Below are 22,440 nucleotides of genomic sequence, written 5' to 3'. Positions count from 1 at the left end.
TCTCTGAAGTTCCCCATTCAGTGCTTATCCATTTCTTCTCAAACTTTTATCTCCTCCCATTTTTCAGATGACCACAGGTGCAAATGAAAGGTATGGGGTGGTAAATTATATCTATTATATCTGTATTTGCTATGACAGAGCTTGTGCCAGCACTGAGCACTGACAATGCACATTACAGTTCAGCTCATGTATTTCTGATGGCACATTTTACAGTGCTATATATAAAGCTGTTATGGCATCTATTATTCACTGCCAATACAGTTCAAGTTAAAATAGGTTTTATATAACAGTTCAAAGCAATATTTTAAGAAATAACACTTGTGTCAAGGCTGCTGTGTCCTACCAGATTTTGACATTTCCAAGCAATAAAGATCTTTTTCCAAAGTGTAAGGTTTTGGTGAGACGTCTCCCTTGCAGAAGTCTCTGGTTTTAATCTGCAAGCAATAGCAAAAGGAGCACATTTAAATAAAATGAACAGCCAGGTGAACTTTTGACTTGGCTGTTATCTGTCTAGGTGGAAACTGTGAACTGCAAAGTGCCTCGAGGGATGTTCTTGAGAGAGAACAATGTTCCATTAACCCAAACCTCTGAAGAGATTTTGGAGACATGGAAAGCACACAAGTGGGAAGAAGTCTTTGGAAGATTAAGAAAATGTCTATTATAGGCACAATTATATATCTGTCTTTCAGGACACAAATGAGAAGAGAATTTATTTCCTTATTTCTTCAGCAAAGAAGAAGGCTTTTCTTGCAAAAAGGGCAAATTCAGTGTCTTTAAAAAAAAAGTCCCATGACTGGTACCAGCACCATGAGCTTCTCTAAAGTTTTGTGTAATGTAAAGTTTTGTGATGTCTTTCAATGTCTCCTGTGCTGCTCAAAATCTCATGTTTCTGGTGCTGCATATGCAGCAACATGGAAATCCCAGTGAAAACAATCTATTTGCACAAAACAAATTCCACACAGCTCTGTTCTTCATTCTGGTCCCCAAAGAACAAAGGACAACAAATGCTATACATCAAATTGGCAATAAATTTGGCTTATTAGTTATGTTTGACAGATTAATGTGTAATTTTAACCTTCTTGGCTACTCACTGGTTGTGAAAATATACTGGAAAACAATTGTTGTGGTGACTGTGAGCTCAAGGAATCCTCTGTGTACCCACAATTTCTACTGAAAACAGGGAAGTTTTAATGTGCAAGATGAGTCCTTTCACTAGAAATATGCTCATGTGGGTCAACAAACAGAAAAACAAAACACAGTGAAAATTATTTAAAAGCACCATCTGCTTATTCAAATACAGCTGGGAAGACGAACAATGCTCTCCAAAAAAACTAATTTTCATTATATTTCTTTCAAAAGAGATGTTAAGCAAAATACCATTGGTCCTAAATATTTTCTCCCTGAGGAGAAATGTTTAAACTACATTTGAAATAATGTTTGTGGAATGCAGTCCTAGTTAGAGAATGAACAGGGATCTGTGAGAGCAAAGTAAAGTGGATAGAGGAGATGGGGAAAAATGGGTAATTCCCAGGAAGCAAAAAACATCATTAACTGCTTAAGCTGACTAAACCATTAATTGCATAAACTAAACTATTCAGAGATAAAATCATATTAGGCAGAAAGGTATCCAGGATCAAATCAACAGATACAAACCCTGCACAATACATGAACATAGGTGGTTTTTTTTTTTAAGTTACTTAGGATTCACTTCACTCCCCTCAACTACCCCACCATGGCCACATCGTCCTGTGCAGCTTGGTGCAGAGACATCAGATTGTGGCACAGAAATGGGATTTATCCAGCAAAATAAATAAAGATCTCTCCAAGGAGACACAACTGCACTTCTTGACTTCACAAAGCTGGTGTGGTTGAGGCAGCCCTGGGGGTTGTCATTCCCCACTGCCTAATGGGCAACTACTAAATATGGGGTTTTTTCCTGGGGAGGACAGGGACAATGTAAAGACAAACAAAAAAAGGTTGAGAATGCATCAGTATATATATTTTTCAAACAAAAGGGATTACAAAATCACAGAACCACAGAATGGCTGGGGGACCACAGTGGGGTCGTCTGGTCCAACATCCCTGCTGAAGCAGAATCATCCCAGACAATACAGCACAAGATTCTACTCAGATTTTTCTTACATAACTCCAGTGAGCACAGAATTACATTTGTTACCATCCCTCCTGAACATCAAAGTGCATGAACACCCCAAAACATGCATTTTCTTTACAACAAAGTTCCCTACACTTTGTCCTGCTGGATGCACTGAGATCCCTAAAAGTGCAAAATGACAATTCACAGCCAAAGATACTCAGTGTGAGAATATTCTTTGAGTTTCACCCCTAGTAATGGACACAAGTCCACAGAGCTCATTCACCTCTGCTCAGTGAACCACAACAGAAATTAGACAAACATCGACCTCAACCTGATCCTGTAAAACTGTCAAAACTTCTGACTTGGACAGCTGAGTCATATGTGTCTGTCACTGTTTGCAAACAGAGGTCCCAACCTCAAAGCACCAGCCCCCAGCAGGAACTTTTGTCCTCTTTTTGCACTGTTAACTCAATCACAATTCCTGCTGTACTGCAACCCAAAATCTATCCTGATAAAATTAGCCCAATCCAATTAAAGGACAAAGTATAGCCCTTAATTAAATGTTCTGATTATTCTGAAGCCCTCTTTTTTTGGTTCATCTTGAGTTTAGGTCTGTAAAAGCATACAAATTAGGAAGGCTTAACATGTTCTTGTTTTACTCATTTATCGCTTAAATTTAACTAACAAGAGTTTCCCAAAAGCATAAAAAGGGAAGTATAAAAAGAAAAATGTGGGATGTTTGACTTATTCAAGCTTCTTTTTGTTCCTTTTATCGAATATTTTTACAGTGCTTTCAAAAAAAAAGGCGAATAAAAATAGTATGTCCTCTTTTAACTACGTCAAGAACGTCCAAATACTTTGATACAACAAAATACTGAATAATTTGAAAAGGTTAACAAGTTATTTCCTTTTGTCTAGCTATTATTCTCTCTAATGGTAAAGCTGAGTGTTTTTTGCCTGTGACAAATTCCAGTTGTTGAAGTTGTTTTGCTGCAGAACTCAGATCAATTAAAGCACCTCACCACAGACCTCACTGGGAAGAACCCAACCATCAGCCCATGAGTATCAATTAACTCTTGTAATTTTCATTATAAATCATACAGATTTCCAACTTTTCCTTCTATCACCGATTCCCACGTTTAGAAACTCTTGGTAATCTCCCGCGCTTTTAGCGACACCGTACTGGCAGCGACGTAAATCAGGATTTCCTTCACGTTGAGCAAGGCACGACACAAGGATTCTGCACTTGCAGCTCACAAAACCTGGTGGTGGGAGGAGGTTACTGACCTCAATCTGCTGGATGGCCTCTTCCCGCTGGCGGATGGCTTCCAAATCCTCCTCCGTGATTTCCGAGAGCAAGGCTTGGTCCTGGCCCTGGTTCTGCCACACGCCATCGCCTCCATTAAAGATCTTCTCATCGTCAGGCAGGTCAGAGAAGGGGGCCTTGGGGCTCTGCTGAGATGGGAGAATGGAAAGAGAGCAAAGGAAATGTAAATGTTTTCCAGTTTTACGCAGCTTTAGTGTGGGGAAAGGAAATATTGATATAAGAGATGGCATAAACAGTGGAGGAAAGGTGAAGAGGAGAAAAGTAAATTACATGAGAGGAAACATTTCAAGTCACAAAGGAAATGTCAGGACCTGAAATCATATCTCCTGAGCTACTTTTAGGCCCCAGTAACTAACTTCAATTTTCCACAGTTCTGACAGAACACAATGTTGATGTGCAGCTGAAAAATAATGCATTTACCTTGTTTAATTTCCCTGAAAATTCTTCCTGAATTAGACACTTTCTCAGGCACAGAGAAATCCTACTCATTTGTATTGAAGGCTTTATGATCCAACTTGCAATGCTCAAAATACAAAGGTTTCGATCTTCTCCATTTATGAGATAAACGGCACAGCTTAAAAAAAGGGGAAATCACTGAGTGCAAAGTGATCAGCTTGAGCAACTCACAGTTTCGTGGTGTTCACTCTATAGAATTTACATGTTTTTTTTGACACATCTGATCCCAGGCATAGAATCACAGAATGATTGGGACTGAAAGGACCTCAAAGATCATTTTAACCTGGCCTGGAACACTTCAAGGGATGGGGCAGCCACAGCTGCTCTGGGCACGTTGTTCCAGTGTCTCTCCACTCTCTGAGGAAATTAATTCTTCCTAATATATAATCTAAATATCTCCTCTTTCAGATTAAAATCATCCACCCATGGTCTATCTTCCTATTTAATAGGTTTCTCTCCTTTTTTTTTTTATTTTTTTTTTAATTTTTTTTTAATTTTTTTTTTATTCTTAAAGCCCCTAACTTGTTTTGTAAGCCCCATGATACCATTTTCTTCTATTTTGGGAGCTTCATTTATATTCTTGTTAAAGAACTGGTCGGATCTGCAGAAAAAGTAGGAGCAGAGGTTTAAAAAGGTCTTTTTGACCCAGCCTTTAGGTCCTGAGCCTGTGTGAGGTTCAGTCCTGACTGGACTTGGAGAATGAACTGACTCAAGGTTGGTTTGTAGGCTGAGATCAAGTTCTAGACTCAGAGGTGCTGTTGAAAGCTCCAACCTTACAACTGCATGAGGATTCCACTTCAAACAATGTTCATGGTCCTCTAACTTGGTCTTGAGCTGAGCTTTGACTCTTAACCAAAAGCTACAAAGAAAGGCAAACCAAGTGCTTCTGATGCTCTGAAGTTGAAAAAATAAATGGCAGAGACCACAGCACATCCTTGACCTAAACATCCCCACAGCCCCTGAAAGCTACAGGAGAAAGCAAGTACTCAGGGAGATGTTCATCTCTCTGAATCTGGGTTTATCTGAAGCCCAAACACTGGGAGTAGTGCCCAAAAAATAAAAGCCTTTGCTATCTTACTGTGGCTACATCTTCAAAAGTATTAATTCCCTTGAATTACGACAGTGTGAACAGGAAGTGAGGCCATGGGGCATTTAGATGGAAAGGCACAGGACTGGAGAACTGGAAGACCTGGGAGGACTTGAGTCTAGAAATGTTTATTTAACTCTCTAACTCTGCTTTAACTCTTTAAAAAGTATGTAATTCCTGTATTTAGGAAAAAAAGAATTTTTGCATTTGCCTACACTTAGACTTTGTCTTATGAAATTAATTATTATTATCACCATACTTTGTTGGAGACAAGGAAAGTAACACAACATGGTGAAGGAAGTGGGGTGATGGGAGAAGTAGAAGGAAATAGGAAAATCAGCATCAAACAAAACATTTTTCAAAACATGAGCAGAAGATGAAAATCTTTCACATTAATTTCTTACTCTGTTTCACCTTCTGCTTTCCAGGGATCAACTGAGAAGGGGTGTGTTAAAGGAAGAAAATAATCATTTAAAATTAGGTTAAAGATTAACTTACACTTTATAAGACATATTTTAATAAGATTAAGATACTCTAGGGGTGTTTTATTCACTAATTATTACGTGCCTTGGACACTAACTTTCCTGGTAGATTGTTTCAGTGCCAAAAGAGTGTATTAATGGACTCTGGGAAAAAACCCTTGGGTGATATAATGCTTCATCTGGTGACAGAGGCGTCCTCTCATCTTCACCAATGGGCTCAGATGAGCAGAGGCAAACTGCACGTGGCCAAGTGGGCTGCAAGATCCCAAGAATCTTCCTTATGGAGACAGAGGAGAAGTGTTCTGGTGAAATCTGTGTGCTCTGGTCACAGCAAGGATGCTGCACCAAGGAACTCAATGCCACAAATGGACACTCAAAGCCATGCTTGTCCTATGCAGGTCTGAATTTCAGTGGAAGACAACAAATTTACAAGCAACCAAATGTTTCTGATGTGGGAGCCCAGGGATAACAGGAGAGGCAGCAACCAGCTCTTCAGATTAGGTGAGTCCATGGAATAACACAGCTGTACCATAAATATGCTTTAATTTGGCCTTTATTTGTCATCCTCACTTGCTGGGCCTGGCATCTGTAAATAACCCTGCAAATTACTGACAAAACACAATGCAAGGGCTGCTGCTCAGTCATCTTTCAGAAGAAAACCAGCTACCCACGTGTTTAAATAGGTAAAGGTCTAGGCATATCTTTTTCTCTAAACAAAGTAGTGACCTAAGTTAATTTCAGAGCTGCTGAAGGCAATTACATGTGTTTGTGTCCTTAACATCTTCCAAAAAAAAAAAAAAAAAATTCCAACCACGGCTGCTGAATGAGTAAATCAGTGAAATAACAGGATGCAGAGGGACTGATATTTCCTTCCAGACATAAAGATGGTTCCATAATAATGTTAAATACAGTCACCATGACCTGCTATCAGGGTCTGTATGCTGTGCTAACAAAAAAAGTGATTTTTCTTTTGTGCTGTCCATGGTACTGAGCCCCTCATTTCTGTGATAAAGTGAAAAAAAAAAAAAATCTTAAATCTGAAACTCTAAAAATCTTAAATCTGAAGAAATCTAATCACTTCTAATGCTTCTGATTGAAAGCTGCATATAGCTGGGCTTATCAGTGCTCTTCATTCCCTTCTGAGTTATGTTCATTGCTATGTCTGACAAAACATTTTATTTATAGCAAGAAAAGATCAGATGGAGGGCACTCGCTGAGCTTCCACAGATAAAGTTCCCTTTGACACTGCACTAGAAGGGGCCATAACTCCCTGTACAGGCATTTCCACAATAAATTTGATTTAGTGCCAAATTTTATGCCCTGTGAATCTCTGTGTAATTTTCTGTTGTATTTCCTTTCATAAATTGTTAATTGGGTGTGTTTTGAAGTTGTTCTTTTGTTGAAATTTGCCTCTGGCAGATTTTTGTCAAGATGTATCTATAAACTCAACTCTGCCAATGAAAAAGAAAATTACAGTAGAGGAAAAAGTAGAGTATATCTGATATGCTCAGTAGTTCTTTTAAAACAAAATCCTTAGGACTGAGGTCATACCACGCTGTTGTTCATCATATCTGAAAAATTATGCCCAGGCACAACATTTTTCTTGTTGGATAAAATCTTTTCACCAGGATAAAATCGTTGCTGCTTACAACTACATTTTTTTATCAGATTTGTTTTACCAATGGGGAGATGCTATATGCAGCTGCTGATAAGGGAAAAAAAACGGAAAAAAAAGGTTTTATCTGGACGGTGACAGCTTCTGTCAGTGCCCGTACTTTATCAGCACTAAAATCTTTGCTTCAGAAGTTGCAAAAATAACCCCCTCCAAAAATAACCCCCTCCTAACCTTGGTCCTGCCTCACTCCACATTTGTATATCCAAAAGGACAGAACACCACAAATTTGACAACTCTTGTCACATAAAATCACCAAGCAAGGGATTGAAATTATTCTCTTCTGGCTCCCATATGGTCTTTATTCCACAGAGAAGCAGAAATCCAATGTGAACGCCAGTTAACAGAACACCAGGCAGCCCTCAGAGTCCATCTGCAGAGATTTTGGAGTAGCAGTGAGAGTGTCCTGGCACCTCCCAGCCCTGCAGCTCTTTTTTACATCACTAACTTCAATGATGACATTCCTGATTGCCAGTTACAAGACTGTTCCCTTACCATAAATTCAGGGCATGAAATATTGACTGGAGACAGATGAGAAGTGTCTTTTAGTTCCAAAGAAATGTTTAGTGATTCCAAAGGAAAATTTGCTCTGCAATCCTCCCCAAAACCTGAAGATATATACAAAAATTATACAACAGACGACAAAAATTATACAACCCCCTCCAGGGAGTTAGTCCCTTCAGGTTAGAACAAGATGGACAATGAAGGTAAGAAATAAGATGGGCCTCTCACAATCTTGTCAAAAATAACTGTTAGAGTTGATGTAAATAACCAAGATTTATTTAAGCTGGATTTACAGACTGCCCACCAGGTGAGTGACACCACAGGGACAGGAGAATGAAGGGCTGAGGAAGACACTCACAAATTCTACTTTCAACCTCGGCATGAAGACAGTTGAGAAGGGAACTTGATTAAGTCTGGAATGAGACAACATCACCTTCCACATCACCTCCTTCCACTCCGAACTCCACCATGCTTGTGTCCTGGGGAGGAGGGTTTAATTTCTGTGCGTGAAAGTTTGGGAAGATGATACAAACACAGTGTCTTGGGATGGATGTGGCAGAGCTGCTGTCAGAGTGGGGAAGGGGAGCAAGAGGCTGGGAAACAGCCCTTGGAAAGGGATCTGGGGGTCCTGGTAGACAGCAAGTTCAGTTTGAGCCAGCTGTTCCCCTCCTGAACTGAAAAACTCATTCTGGAGAATAATGAGAAGCACAAGTTTCCTTTTTCCCTGATCACTACTCCATTCATGTGCACATTTCAAGCATCTGGATCATCTTTGGGCTGTAAGGCCCTGAAGATGCCTTTGATACGCACAGCACCATTCACAAATTCTTTGTTATCTCCCAGTTTATAGGAGCACAGGTAAAACCACCCTCACTTGTCTGAGCTAATTTTGTACTACACACTGCAGGCAGTTCCAAGGAAAGAAATCTGCAACCATGAAAAAAGAGCATTTCAGAGCTTTTCTATGACTCAGGGAGTAAACCAAGGAAAGTTGCTCTATCTTCCCCAATCTCCAGAAGCCTCCTGCACCTCCAACAGGGATATGGCCAGCTCCAGCAGCAACCACCACACCTCCCACAGCTCCTGCAAATTTTCACCTCTCCTTGGGTAACGTTTGGCTCTGGCTTTCAAACCAAATGCAAATGCAGAGATGTTTATCTCTTGCTTTATAGTACATATAGACACATAAACAGCCTTTATGAGGATCTCCTATTCTCAGCAGCATCCAGGCTCAGAGATTCACATTTTATTGCATGTAGAATAATGAGGCTGGAGTGTCTGCATTAGAGACCAATAAAACACCGTGCAGGGAGGGCCACAGTGCAGAGCACTGCTGGAGTTACTCTGCCTGACACATTTTTAATCGCAGGTTGGCACTGCAAAGTTGCCTGGGACAAAAATGACACAGAGCAGCCAGTTTGGCCCGACTATCCCCAAAATACAGCCAGGTTAAGGCTGGCAGATAAATCGGATTAGATGATCTCTCTCAAACCATCCTTCCAAAACAACTAACCTTGCAGGCTCAATGAAATTTAGAGCTGTGCCACGCCATGCAAAAGCCCAAAGCAATTACAGGTAGAAAGGCCTCAGGCAGGTACAGAACAAGCAGCCTGGGACTTCTAAATCTTTTAGAGGGGAGAAATAGTGATATTACAATTTTGCATTATCTTTCACACGGAAGTTCACAGCAGCGATTGGTAATCTGAGCTCTGTTGTCTTAGGAGAGGAGCTTCCCACAACAACTGGGAAAGAAATGCATCACAAGAAATCACAACATAACCATCACCTGCTCTTCCTTTTCACTCAAAAAAGGCCAAATTTAAAACTACCACAAAGACAACTTTTGAGTGAAGTGCATTGAACCCTTCCTGCATGCATCGTTGACATGGGCAGATAGAGAAATAGATTCAGCGTTTTCTTCAGCTTATGCAAATTTGATTACTCTGTACCAATGTAGCATGAGAAAAACCAGGGTGGTGAAATCAGCATAAAGGGAAGGGTTGAAGTGCATTTTTATTTAAATTAACTAGAATCCTTCATGTGTTTCTGTTTTCACTCTTGATCAAAGTGTTTACTTTTGCATGAAAGGAATGTGAAATTGAGTAAGAAAACCACCCTTTCCACCAGTTTCCTACTACAGAATCTGCAAGAAATTACTAATTTTAGGTAAAATGTATTAACAGAAAGTATTTTGCTAGTTTGCTTGTCAGCATTTTTAAATGTACTCATTCAGGTCTCTGCAGTGATGAGGACTGAGAAAATCTTTTCAGTTTCCTGGAACTGGAAGAGACTTAGTAATAGAGTACCTAGTTCATACCTCCTACTGTTTTCCTCTTCTTTAGGTTGCCTGCAAGACTTTATTACTTCACCAAATTCATTCTAAGCAATCCTGACCTCATCACCCAGGGCTGCTTGAGTTCAGAGTCGATCTTACTGTACTCAAGATGGGAGAATTAAATGACCTGTCTGTGGTAGATGAAGAAAAAGAAAATAAGCCAGGGGCCCGAGGTTTAGCTCTCTGATAACTGATGTGCTTTTAAGAAGCACAGCACGTTTTCTCCCTTCAGTGACGACCAAATTCAGGAGGAATGCCCTTCCTACCAGGCTTAGACAGTGGGGCTGACACTCATATTTTGCTCAGGGAGATCATCAGCTTCTAGGTCAAACTTCAGCTGACCATGAGGGCTACGTTTTGCCATGTGCTTTCACCCTGTCTGACTGAAGGAAACAGCTTGCTCTGTTCCTATTTCCAGTCCTTCTCCTTCTTTTTTTCCTCTTGATTTGCAACCATGCAAATAGACGTTCCCACGGCGATGTGAGCGAAACAAAACAACATCAGTGAGGAGAGGCACACATCTCCCCTCACTGTAACCCAACATGCTCTGCTTTTCAAACCCATTTCACTGAATGACTTCATCCTGACTGCACCCATCCTTCCCAAAGCCACCTGCCTGGGCTGCCACCACCTTCAGGTGTCATCTCCATACACACAGAGCAAGTGGGTAAACATTCCTTTGAGGCTGTCAGGAAGAAGAGCATTCACTGGTGTTTTTATAGCATCACAGCACATTCCTCAAGCTGTTCCTGCCCTTCCCTCGCTGTCTGTGTTACATTCTCAGCATTCTCTGTCTGCACATCTCTGCTGGCACCACGTTTTGGCTGGCAGTGCTGTCTGAGAGCTGAGCTCTGCTTTGTCCCTGGATCCTGATGCAAGGCAGAGACCCCTTCCTCGCTGAGCAGCTGAAAGCCCCAGCATCTGTGGAAAAGGCCCATGCTTGAAAGAGCTCACAGACACATCAAGACTGTGTAGAAACGATCCTGTTGTCTCTGCCTCCCAGCATGTGCTGCACAGCTGGTGAGCAGGTTCCTGCTAGAAAGGCAAACAAGAGGGAGAATGAGTCACTGGCTCATCCATTAACACCCATCTAGTACCAAAAAATTTAAAATACTGAGAAGTAATTTTTTTCCTGGTTTCTCACAGAGTCAAGAACCAAATTCAGCTTGATTTCCTGCAGCAGACACAACCCCTGGCACAGGCATAGTGCCATTCTGGAGCCATGGAAAAGCAGAAAGATGTTGGAAAAAAAAATAAGTCCCTTTCTTTCAAAAAAAAATAGACTGCTTTTGTATTTTGTATTTTGTTTTTGGACTGCTCAGCCAGTTTTATTTTTAGAAACATGTTTGACTCCCACAAAACTCTATAGGCAACAATTTTTTAATCTGTCTTTGTTCCTGGCCTTTGGCAGGGTTTCAGTGGACTGTTCAGTGTCCAAGCAAATGTCCAGAGCCTGATATTGAGAATCACTCTAATTCAGCAACTCTTTAAAAAATATCTGCCCATTTTACAGCCCCTGTACTGCCAGGATGCTTCTCTTGCTGCCCAAAAGGCTGATCCCAAATTAAGACAAAAATCAGAGGAATGTTGTCACCACACATCCACAAGAGCCTCGGAGGGGTGGGAGGTCAGTTGATAGGAAAGGGGCTGGGGACACAGACAAAGTTTCTGCCTCCATGTGAGAGTCGGGCCCCCCCTTTGTGGGAGAGAAAGATGAAAGCAGGAGCTGAGCTTTGAGCAGCAGGCTGGGACAACACCTCATCATCCCACCACAAAAAAGCCACATTTTCAATAATCATAGAACCAGGGTAAGGTTTGGGTTGAAAGGGACCTTAAAGATCATTTCACTTCAACCCTGCCATGGGCAGGGACAGCTTCCACTGCCCCGGGTTGCTTCAAGCCTCATCCAACCTTGTCTGGAAAACTTTCAGGGATGGAACAGCCTCAGCTCTCTGGGCATCCTGTGCCAGGGCCTCACCACCCTCAGACTAAAAAATTTCTTTCTAATACCCAATCAAAATCTCCCCTACTTCAGTTTGAGGTCATTTGCCCATTTTATGGCACTTCAGGTCCTTGTCCAAAGTCTCTCTCCAGCTCTTCTGGAGCCTCTTTAGGAAGTGGAAGTGACTCTAAGGTGTCCATGGATCTTTCTTTTCTCCAGGCTGGACACCCTCAGCTCTCCCAGCCTGGCTCACCAGAACAAAGGTGCTCCAGCTTCCTGAACAAATTCATGGCCTCCTCAGGACTTGCTACAAATGATCCATGACATTCCCATGTTGGAGGGACACAGAACTGATTTCTTGTTATAATCTCCCCTTTTCCTCCAAGTATCAGCTCAAGGGACATGAATATCCAAGTGGCAATACTGGGGTGAAATAAAGACATTTGGAAATTTGGATTTGGTTGCAGTGTTGTGCTTTTAAGTGTATAATTATGGAAGAGCACCACACAGCAGAGCCCAGTTAGACAAAAACTTTTACAATTAAAAGGTTCTGTAGCATTTGTTCCTAACTAGATACATTCAGAGAAACAGAGATCACATTTTCAGTTAAATTGGTGAAAAGGCTTCTGTCCCTCTAAGTGCTCCCACTAAAGCCCCAAAACATCAATAGAACTTTTCCAGTGCCCACCTGTCCATACAGGAGGGGTTGATGATTCTTTCTCCTGGCCAGTGATAATTCCCACCTAACTCTGTCTAATCTCCAGACCTACAAACAACCTCAAAATATGAGTTTAAGTGAAGGGAAGGAAATGCTTGCCCTGATTTCTGTGTGCTCTGACAGCAAGGACTGACATGGGAAAGAGGACAGACAACCTTATTCAGAGGATTTGAGCTTCAATCTCTGGAAAAATGAAGAGTGACAACTTGAATTTCAAGTCAAATCCAGTCAGAACATTTACTGGTTTCGAGAAAAACACAAGAACACCAGACAGAAAATTATATTCTTCCTCAAGAATAGTGATAGAGTTATTACAGGTCTAGGCAATGTCTCAGGGAAGAGAAACTAACACTATTAGGGAAATTAGGACACAGAGGTGTATTTGGCACCAAAGTGCCTGCAAAGGGAAATAATGAAAATAATGTAAACATTGCTAAAGGGAAGAAAATCTTGCTCTGAGTTTGTCCAGGGAGAATGAAATAGGGAGATTTTGGCAATTTGCTAATTTATGCTGTATGAGTTCTTTACAGGGCAGGATGAAGTGAATTTAACCTTCCAAATGGTGACAAGAAATAGGAAGTTTCAGGAAGGGAAGCGGTGCAGAGCAGCTTTATTATCCTCAGGTGCTCAGTGCTGTCTGGGTGATATACACTCACAGAGATGTTAACCTTTCCTCATTCTGTCCCACACCACCCCATTAGCATACAGGCTTTCATGAGGGTTGAAAAGCTACCTAAACTGTTTCCAAAATAAAGCATTCAGCAAAAGGATTAAGATAAAAAAAATGCTGAAAGGTTTTCAGCTCAGTGCCTCCAGAATGTGACATGTAACAAAATCATCCATAATCTGCCCATTTTTCCAGTTAATCTCAGGACAATGTCTTAACAGTGTCAGAGGCAGGAGAGGCCACAGATAAACATTCAGATAATTTCTACCACAGATTTTTATTGCACTATCATTATTATTTATTTTACTTCTGTTTTAACTGTGCTATTGACTTTGCAAACTGATGGGGGTATAACCATCCACACAAGTGTTCTTTATTAGTTTCAGCACTTAACCTACATGTTTCTTTTTTACCATCAGGCTATCCTGGCTTCTGTCATTTAACTCTGTGAGTAATTCACCTGGTCTTCATTTGTATTTTCACCTTGAAAATATTTATAGACATATAATCATGTCTCTATTGATACTTTCTTCAAGATTATTAAATTTAGCTCCCTCATTTTCTCATCTGATGTTTATAGACTATATACCTCATGTTATTTTGCTTGCCCTGTTCGTGTTCTTTTTTGTTCTCTTTTTACATACCGAAGCCTTACCCAAGCCATAAGCTCCAAGATTTCATTGTTTGTGCCATAAAAAGATATTTCTGTTGGAAACTTCCACCCAAACACATGAGAAATTTTGTCACGTGTTAAAGTCCACTCTCAAAAATGCTGCATGGGGCTTTGATTGTTTGACTTGTTGCATCTTGATAATTTTCCTAACTATTTGATCCAGTCCCAAAGGACTCAAATCTGATCATTTTCCACTCCTACAGTAATAAAAAAGTAATGAACTGCTTCTGAAAGGCTGGGACACACTCACTGAATTAAAATCATATTTCACCCCCTGAAAGAGACCTCTGTCTGCAAACCCACACTGGAATAGGATTCTCTCTGTGGAAAGGCAACAGTTTTCTGCTGTTCCTCTGAAAGTTTGTGTGCATGAAAATGAGATTTTTATCACATAAACCCAGGTTTTCACTGCACAAGAAGCTCCTTACTAACACACATGGGTGCAGATGCTGCCACTGAAACCATGAATTCTGGAGAGACAAAGGGTGAACTACAGGAAGGGTGTTTGCAGAGAATTTACTTCCCTCTGCTCCCTGTCTGCTCAAAACTGTGAAGTGGGTTTCTCCAGTATGAGATTCAATCCAATAAAGTTCTGCCCTTCATTTTTTTTGGCCTTTTCTCCAAACTGGCAATACAGACAAGGAGCTTTACCCTGTCAACAGAGCTGCCACTTTGTTCCATCAGATATCAAGTGTCACTCAGAAAAGGAGGGATAAATTAGGCAGATGTTGGTTCAGGACTGGTGGTATTGACATGTAAGTGGGATCCCTCTTAACATCAATTTGAGATGTTTACACAGTGGATATCTTTGTTTGAATTGATCAGGCAAATTAAACTGCCAGAAATCCACCTCTCCAACTTTCCATACCCACGGTGGAGGCACTGACCTCGAGCTCCTGATTAAGACTCCCACTATAATCAATGGAGACACAGTCAATAAAGTCAATGGAGATAAGAGCCCTGTTCTCCAGATTAAAAAGATTGACAGCTACTTAACACAAGACTGTGCCATAGACTATAAAGGGAGCCTTGAATGTCAGGCTCAGAGGTAGAGATTTACACTACACATGCCCAGCTGTGACCATGGGAGACTACGGGAAAAAACCCCAAACAACCCAAAACAGCATTAAAAAAACCCTGACCAAAAATCACACAGATTTTTTCTTTTTAACTGAAAACAATATATCATACTTAGCTCAGCTGAGTACATTAAGATGTGTTTGTTTCTCCCAACTACATGCAGAAAGTCTTGTTGCCTTCAGAGGTAGAAGTCTACACTGTGGAGGAATTAAGAGAAATTCCTGCAGTGTGCATGGTTTGAATTCCCAATAGATTTGTCAGGAAGTAGGTGAGGACAGAGAGGCAAGACAGGTCTGGGGTGTTGCCCTAGAAGCTGCCTCTTGGATTCACTCTTCATGGAGAAATCCTGCTTTCCCCCACATGGCACATGCAAGAGTAGAAAAAGCGTTTGCAATTATGGCGCCAGTGTGACAAAGAAATAACAAAACCACCTCTGCTTTACTGCCGTGCAGTTTGTTTATTCATCTGTCACACAGAAGGCAGAATCACGTGAAAAGTTCAACTTCTTTTGACAAGTTTCCCTCAGCTGGTGAGAACAGGAGGCAACCAGCATCTCCCTCACAGACCAGGTCTTTAATAGACTTAACGCCATGAGAATATGAAGTGATCTAAGCTTTATATTCACACTGTATGAGATCACACTGCATCAAAACTTTGATAGATGCCCCTGCTGTTTGCTCATCCTTAAGGAGCAATGACCTGGACATTAGCATGTCTAGTAAATTGTTCTAATGTGTGGTGAAAGGGGACTAATGGATACAGTAATTGATTGTTTGATGGATAGCTGGGGAGCCCTTTGATTATGAGTTTTTGCTACGGTCCAAGACATTTTCATTCTCCAGTTAACCCAGAGCTGATTGCTTGCATGAATTATCTCCTTCTCTGACTGCAAATATCATTCACTTAATAAATATTTCATTAGAAACAAACCAGTGGTGGGGAGAGAGGAGGAAGCAGATGCTCAGTGCTGTGGCTGTTGGAGATGCTGCAGAGTTTAGAGAACAGACACAGAGATTATCCATGAAATGTGCTCAGGTCAGACAGGAGGTCTTTGCTGCTCCAGGATTTAGTGCTCAGGAGCAAGAAGAAGCCTGAAGGTCAATTTAAATCAATCAAGGGAAGCCCAATATGGACCAAGAAGGATGTACTGCAGTGCTGAAGCCACTGTGTAGAAGTTGGCTTCCTCACAGATCTCACCCTCCTCCCTCCCAAACTTCAGGCTGAGCATTCACGTTACAAGGAAGGACCCTGACCAAGAGATAGAATATCATCAAGAAAAGATTTGCAATTCCTGGTATTTCATAGTGAGGGTAGAATTTTGATCCTAGTGAAGGTTATTGAAAAATTTTCCGGCCTATCAATGCTGTCTTCTTTGATCCTTTATTTTCCCATGATGTCTTCTCAAAAGTTATTTCTACCTGTATTTGGCTTTTGATATTTAATTATCCAGTGACACCTGTACCGAACACATTTGTTTCATTTCAGATGTCTACTTTCCAGCATGACACTGCGATAGAACCTAGGCTTGGTTTAGGGGCTCTGTGTGGTGGAAAAGTCTCTCTTCTAACTTGTGCTTCTAAAGAAAGACTTAGCAGTCTTTTGTTGTTTGGTCTTAAGACAGTTTATTGTAAGTTATCTAAAAGATTGGTTTTTTGCGCTATTGTGGTTTGGTTAGCAGCTCAGGCAGAGGCACACACACCCTTGACTTCTACTTTGTCTCTTGACTTCTTTTTTTCTCCCCCTGCTCCTGGGCTGTTGCTATTTTTTATATGGTACATTACGTGATAAATGCTTACAGTTTTTTTCCAATACTTACTATCTATATAAAATGGTGCTTTTTTATTCTAAACTAATTTGTAAATGCTAACATTACTAAAAACATGGAGGTAAGGAAAAAGAAAGCGGAAGGACAGGACTGGCCAAGAATCTCTCCATTTTAAAACCTCTGACCCCCATGTACAAAGTAAAAACCCACCTGTACAGGTGTTACAACCCCCTTGTACAATACTAAAAAATTCTTCCCTCTACTTTGTAACTACTTCTACTATAATACCTAAACTTTCGTGACTTCTTGTTCTTTTTGCAAAGTTGGTAAACCATTCTATGGCTCAAACTCAAAATCACAGCTGTTTCCAGCTGCCTGCCAGGGTGTCAAATGCTTCTGACTGGGGCCTGGAACCTCCAAAAATGTCTGAGGGACATTTTGAGTTCCACCAACACTGTACTTTTGAGTTATGAAGATCACTACTCTTCTCTCCAAGGAGAACTCTAAAGGGAAGTGCAGGAATCTGGCAGAAACAGATTTTTTAACCATTCAAATGCCCAATCCTGGATCAACCCTGTTTCTCTTCAAATTTGCAAATAAGAAGAGAGCAACATTTGCTGAGGACACTCTGGACTTCCACAGGCTCCAGGGAGGTGAGGAACTTCACAAACTAAGCTGGAGTCACAGGTAGTTTGTTACAACACGGAGTCACTACAAAAGCTAATCCCAATTCACCTCACACTCTTAATATGCTGAAAACTGCAGCAGTTTTTAAATCCTCTTTCATTGAAAAATTGTTGATGAGCAAAATACATAATGTTCCCCTATTACTCTCCACCTTGTGTGTGTCCCCTGGGCATTGAGACTCTCTTATCTTGCTTTCCTAGCTGTTCCTCCAGCATATTTATATTGTTAGCCTCACAATGGGTATCATTATGTCAATAAGCACAATTTAAATATTAATCCTATGGTTATGGGCAGAAATTTAACTGATCATATCATATTCTATACAACAGGATCACGTCACAAGGAAATGGCTTCAGTGCTGTTTGCTCTCAAATGTTTTGTCAAGAATTTTACGGAGGGAAATGACATGGACAAAATATGGGGGAATTAAGAGAAGGTGACAAAGAAGAGGGACAACCAAACAAATGAGAGCAGGGACTGTGCAAGAGTGACAGAAGAACACAAAAGGTGCTTGGGAAGGGGACAAAGAGTAAAGAAAGCTTGGAGGTGAATTGAAAGGATGCAAAAGGTAGATCCAGGTTATCTCCAAAATGCACTGATCTCCCAGTCAGGTATGACAGGAGCTGAGACTGAAACCCTCACTAGTGCTGATATATTTCAGCAGGAAGGGTGAGAGAAGGAAGGCAGAAAAATATTTCCAAAAACAGATCAGCCATTATAAAAATTTACACATTCTTGTTGTTTCTCCTTCATTACCATACACAGACCAACTATTGGGAAGCAGGAAATATCATTTTTAGACAGAAATATCTCTCTTCTCTCAAATAAATATTTGTCCTAATTTCTGAAGATAAACCACCATTCTGCCCACATTCTGGAAAATCTTTTTTGTCACAGGGTGCTTCTAATAATAAAAACAAAAATGGGTAAAAAAAAAAAAATGTTGAATTGGAAAAAAGTGCTTTTTCAGGTAAATACTAAACTCTGTATTTATCTGAGATCAGACTGGGTGAAGAAACTGTTGGCACAGGTAGTGTTGGATATATATTTTCCACACCAAACTGAGGAAGGTGACTGAGTCCACAATATCCCTGCATATTTTATCATAATCATGAGGCTGAACACCAGCTTTCTCCATGGGAAGTTCTCCCTGAACCACTGACACTGCCTGCTGAGGGAGGTGACACTTTCCATCAGCAAAGGAGCATCGATCTGGCTCAGCATTTTAAAGTCCCTGATGAGCTTACATTACCTTTCTGCTGGAGTCCTTTTATTTGCATCCACTGCCTGTGCTTTTACCCCTGCTGCTGCTCAGCTCAAACACAGCTGTGCTAATACACCAAAACCACACAGCTAATCCATACTCCTCTGATCTATTTTCAGGTCTCATTTGGCAAACGGAAGGGGGTGAGACCAGTGGGAAACACAGAGGAGAGGCAAGCCCTTGAGGTGTGTCCTGGCCAAGTCTCCCAAGGACGCTGATTAGGATTTAGTTTTGTGAGATCACAGAATCATTGAGGTTGGAAAAGACCTCCAAGATCATGGAGCCTAACTTTAGAACAAACACCAGCTTGTCAACCAGACCAGAGCACCGAGTGCCATGTTCAGTCACTCCTTGAACACTCTCAGGGATGGTGGCTCCTCCACACCCCTGTGCAGCCCCTTCCCTTTCCATGAAGAAATTCCCTTTCCATCCTTTCCATGAAGAAATTCTCCCTGACATCCAACCTGAGCCTCCCTTGGTACAGCTTGAGGCCGTTTCCTCTCATCCTGTCCCTTGTTCCCTGGGAAAAGAGAGCAACCTCCACCTGGCTACCACCTCCTGCCAGGGAATTGTAGAGAGCAAAAAGGTCCCTCCTGGGCACCTTTTCTCCAGGCTAAAAACCTTCCTTCAGCTTCTCCTCAAGGAATGACTCTTTAAACCTTTCCCCAGCTCTCTTGACCTTCCCTGGACATGCTCAACCTCTCTTGACCTGAGGGACCCAGAACTGGACCACAGCACTTGAGGTGTGGCCTCACCAGTGCTGAGTACAGAGGAACAGTCACTGCCATGGTCAAAAAATGAAACTACACTTGGCTGAACAAAAGGTTCTGAGCACTGCACACATCCTGAACTCACAGGTATTTTTCCATGAGGAATTATGATGGCTCAGTTGTCCCAGATAAGTTTCATCATTGGCAACTCCATCCTGCCAACCAAAAATGTGTGAATTGTGAGGATGGAGATTTTCTTCTCCTCCAGTCTCACCCTGTCATGCAGTAACAGTGCCCAGTCCAACACTCCTCAGAAGAACTTGGCTTTCTCTGAAAGAAATTTGAGCCCTTGCACCCCAACTTGTTTTAAATATGCCTGGAAGGTCTCATGAGTAATGTACACACACAAAGAGATCTCAGAAAACGTACAGATTGTGCAGGAAGATAAATTTTGACTGAGCAAGTGATGAATAGAATGCAGAGCAACATCCTCAGATTTTGGGCAAAGAATATATAATCATTCAGTGGTGTTTGCGAAACATGTCAGGCCCTGTCAGGAAGAAGGGTTATAAATAAATGTGAGGGAGATACTTTAATAATGCTCTTTCATATACACTCAGTAATGAACTTTAATTATTTCTTTCTTCTTCACTGTAAGTTTCTTTCTTCTTTCACTCTAGTGGATGAGTCAAGCCCAGATGTGTAATGAAACTCATACTGGCATCACAGCATTTTCTTTAGAGGTGGCTGAAAGAGCTCTATGGATCAGCTGTCAAATCATTTCTCCTCCTGTGGGGTTTCCTTCATGCGTCTCACCCAGCATTTAATTCCTCCACATATGGTATGAGTGAATCATAGCACAAGGAATTTTCTTGATGGAAAAGATTTTGTAGACAAGCAGTCTTCTCACATCACTGGTCCTGAAATGAGGCCAAAGTCAACTTTATCATAGGCAGTGGAGCAACCTGCCAAGAGGAACCAGTTTCCATGGTATGTAAGGCTATATAATCTACAACTTTGCAATCTGAAACTATGAAAACTAATTTAGAGCTTATCAGTAACGTCATCACCAAATATTTGCAGCAGAGAACGAGGAGATTGATTTGTTTCCTGCTGTGATGCTGGGAATTAACAGAGGATATCAAAAGGAAAGCTGTGAGGTGTTGAATGCAATGATGTGGATAAATATGAAATATCCCACCAATTCCTTGGCTTTTCAGTAGAAACTCAGGGAAATGAACAGAGGAAGGTGACACATCACTCCTTTTGCAAAATGACTTCCTGTCAGCTCTGCAACGACTACACGACTTTCTTGAAGAGGAAATCGCATGTGATGAAACTCACTGAAATACTTCCATTCTTCCTTTCAGCTTTCCTGCTTTATAAGCAAGGAAAATGACAACACAACCCTACTGAAAGAAACAGGGTGTTCCCCAAATCCCCTGACCACGAAGAGACCATGGCCCAATTCCTCTGCTCGGAGACAGGAGCTGTCAAACTCACTGAGGGGCCACACAAAGTGTCCGACTTCACTTGCCAGGTCTACTCCCAGTCCCACAGCCAATATTCCATGATAAACAGTGGACAAACAAACCCAGGAAACACATCAATTCTGCAGACTCTTTGCATGTAAAAAATCCTTGTACTCGGCAGCTACGCAGCCTATTCCTCTTTATGAACAAATCAAGACCCACCAATTTTTATTTCCTGCTGAGAATCATGAAAAAAAAAAAAAAAAAAAGAAACAGAACAAAAACCCCAAGACAGAGGAAGGCAGAGAACTGTGGCAGGACCCGTGGAATTGTGGAGAGATGAGCCTGTGGTGGAACAGTTTTCCTGGTGTGACTTGAGATCCTGTGGAAGGGCCCTGCTCTGGAGGAGGGTGAGGAGGAAAGAGCAGCAGAGACAACTTGTGATAAACTGGTCTCATTTCCTACCCCTTTCCCCCCATGATGCTGGTGGGGAGGAGGTAGAGAATTCAGGAGTGAGTTTTCCTGGGAAGATGGGAGGGGTATGGGAGAGATGTTTTAAGATTCAGTTTTATTTCTCATTATTCTACTCTGATTTAATTGGTAAGAAATTAAACTAATTTCTCTACATCTAGCCTGTTTTGCCTGTGACAGTAATTGGTGAGTGATTTCTCCCTGTCTTTTTCTTGACCCACGAGCCTTTCCCTACATTTTGTCTCCCCTGATCAGCTGAGGGGGTTGACAGAGCAGCTTTGGTGGCCACTGATATTCAAGCAGGGGCAACATGCCACAAATGGGGATGGGTTCTTGTTCTTCCCCCTGTAGACAGAAACACCTCAGTTTGCAAAATCTTTGTGATCTGCAGGGGCATCTACTAAAATTCAGCACTGGAAGGTTTCCCAACTCACCTCCTGTTTTGAGTCTAATATATAATCACCAGTTTGTAAACAAAGAAGCAATAAAGCAGTTCCAAAAATAGCCCACACAGATCCATACCACACTTTCAAAAACCTTTGTTTTGGTGGTCAGTTAATAATTTGCAATGTTTTCCAGCTCCTCACAGCTTAGAAGAGGAAAAAGCAGCACTGGTGAGCTCTGAGACTGAAGAGGGCACAAGGGGAGAGTCAAGAAGGCAAAAGGATGATTAAAGGGATTTTGTGTGAACTCAAGTCTGCAATGGGTCAGTGCCCGCAGGCTTGGAAGCAACAAGCAGTGTAAGGAGAAGAAAAAGGTTTTATAACATTGGATGTCATCAAGCTCAAAATAAAATGCACCTCAAAACAAACAGGATTGGTGTAGGACAAGAAAACAAATTACATCCTACATGTAAAGAATGCATTTCTGTAAAATGTGTCCCTTTGGGTCGAAACATATAAAAACATATTAAAAAAAAAAAAAAAAAAAGGCAGATACCAAAATATTTAAACAAAAACTATGGTTCTCTATAAAGAAAAGCCCTTTCTCTCCTTCATTTTTGTGCAAAACTCTCTCTCATACCCCACTTTTT

The 22,440-nt window shown here is 41.2% G+C and overlaps 1 protein-coding gene across 7 annotated transcripts in view; it reads right to left on the bottom strand.

Annotated features, from left to right (window-relative positions):
• TSNARE1 (t-SNARE domain containing 1) overlaps positions 1–22,440 on the bottom strand; it is a 449,842-nt gene that overhangs the window by 207,057 nt on the left and 220,345 nt on the right. For 5 of the 7 annotated variants that reach the window (XM_021531988.3, XM_021531987.3, XM_021531989.3 and 2 more), the window contains one exon: positions 3,383–3,550. In XM_021531988.3, coding sequence (XP_021387663.2) covers positions 3,383–3,550 — 168 coding nt within the window. The remainder of the gene's footprint in view (positions 1–3,382; positions 3,551–22,440) is intronic. The other 2 variants (XM_021531991.3, XM_077781840.1) reach the window with 1 other exon arrangement.

This window comes from Lonchura striata, chromosome 1 (assembly GCF_046129695.1).
Source record: "Lonchura striata isolate bLonStr1 chromosome 1, bLonStr1.mat, whole genome shotgun sequence".
Lineage (NCBI taxonomy): Eukaryota > Metazoa > Chordata > Aves > Passeriformes > Estrildidae > Lonchura > Lonchura striata.
This window is presented reverse-complemented; position numbering and strand designations above follow the sequence as displayed.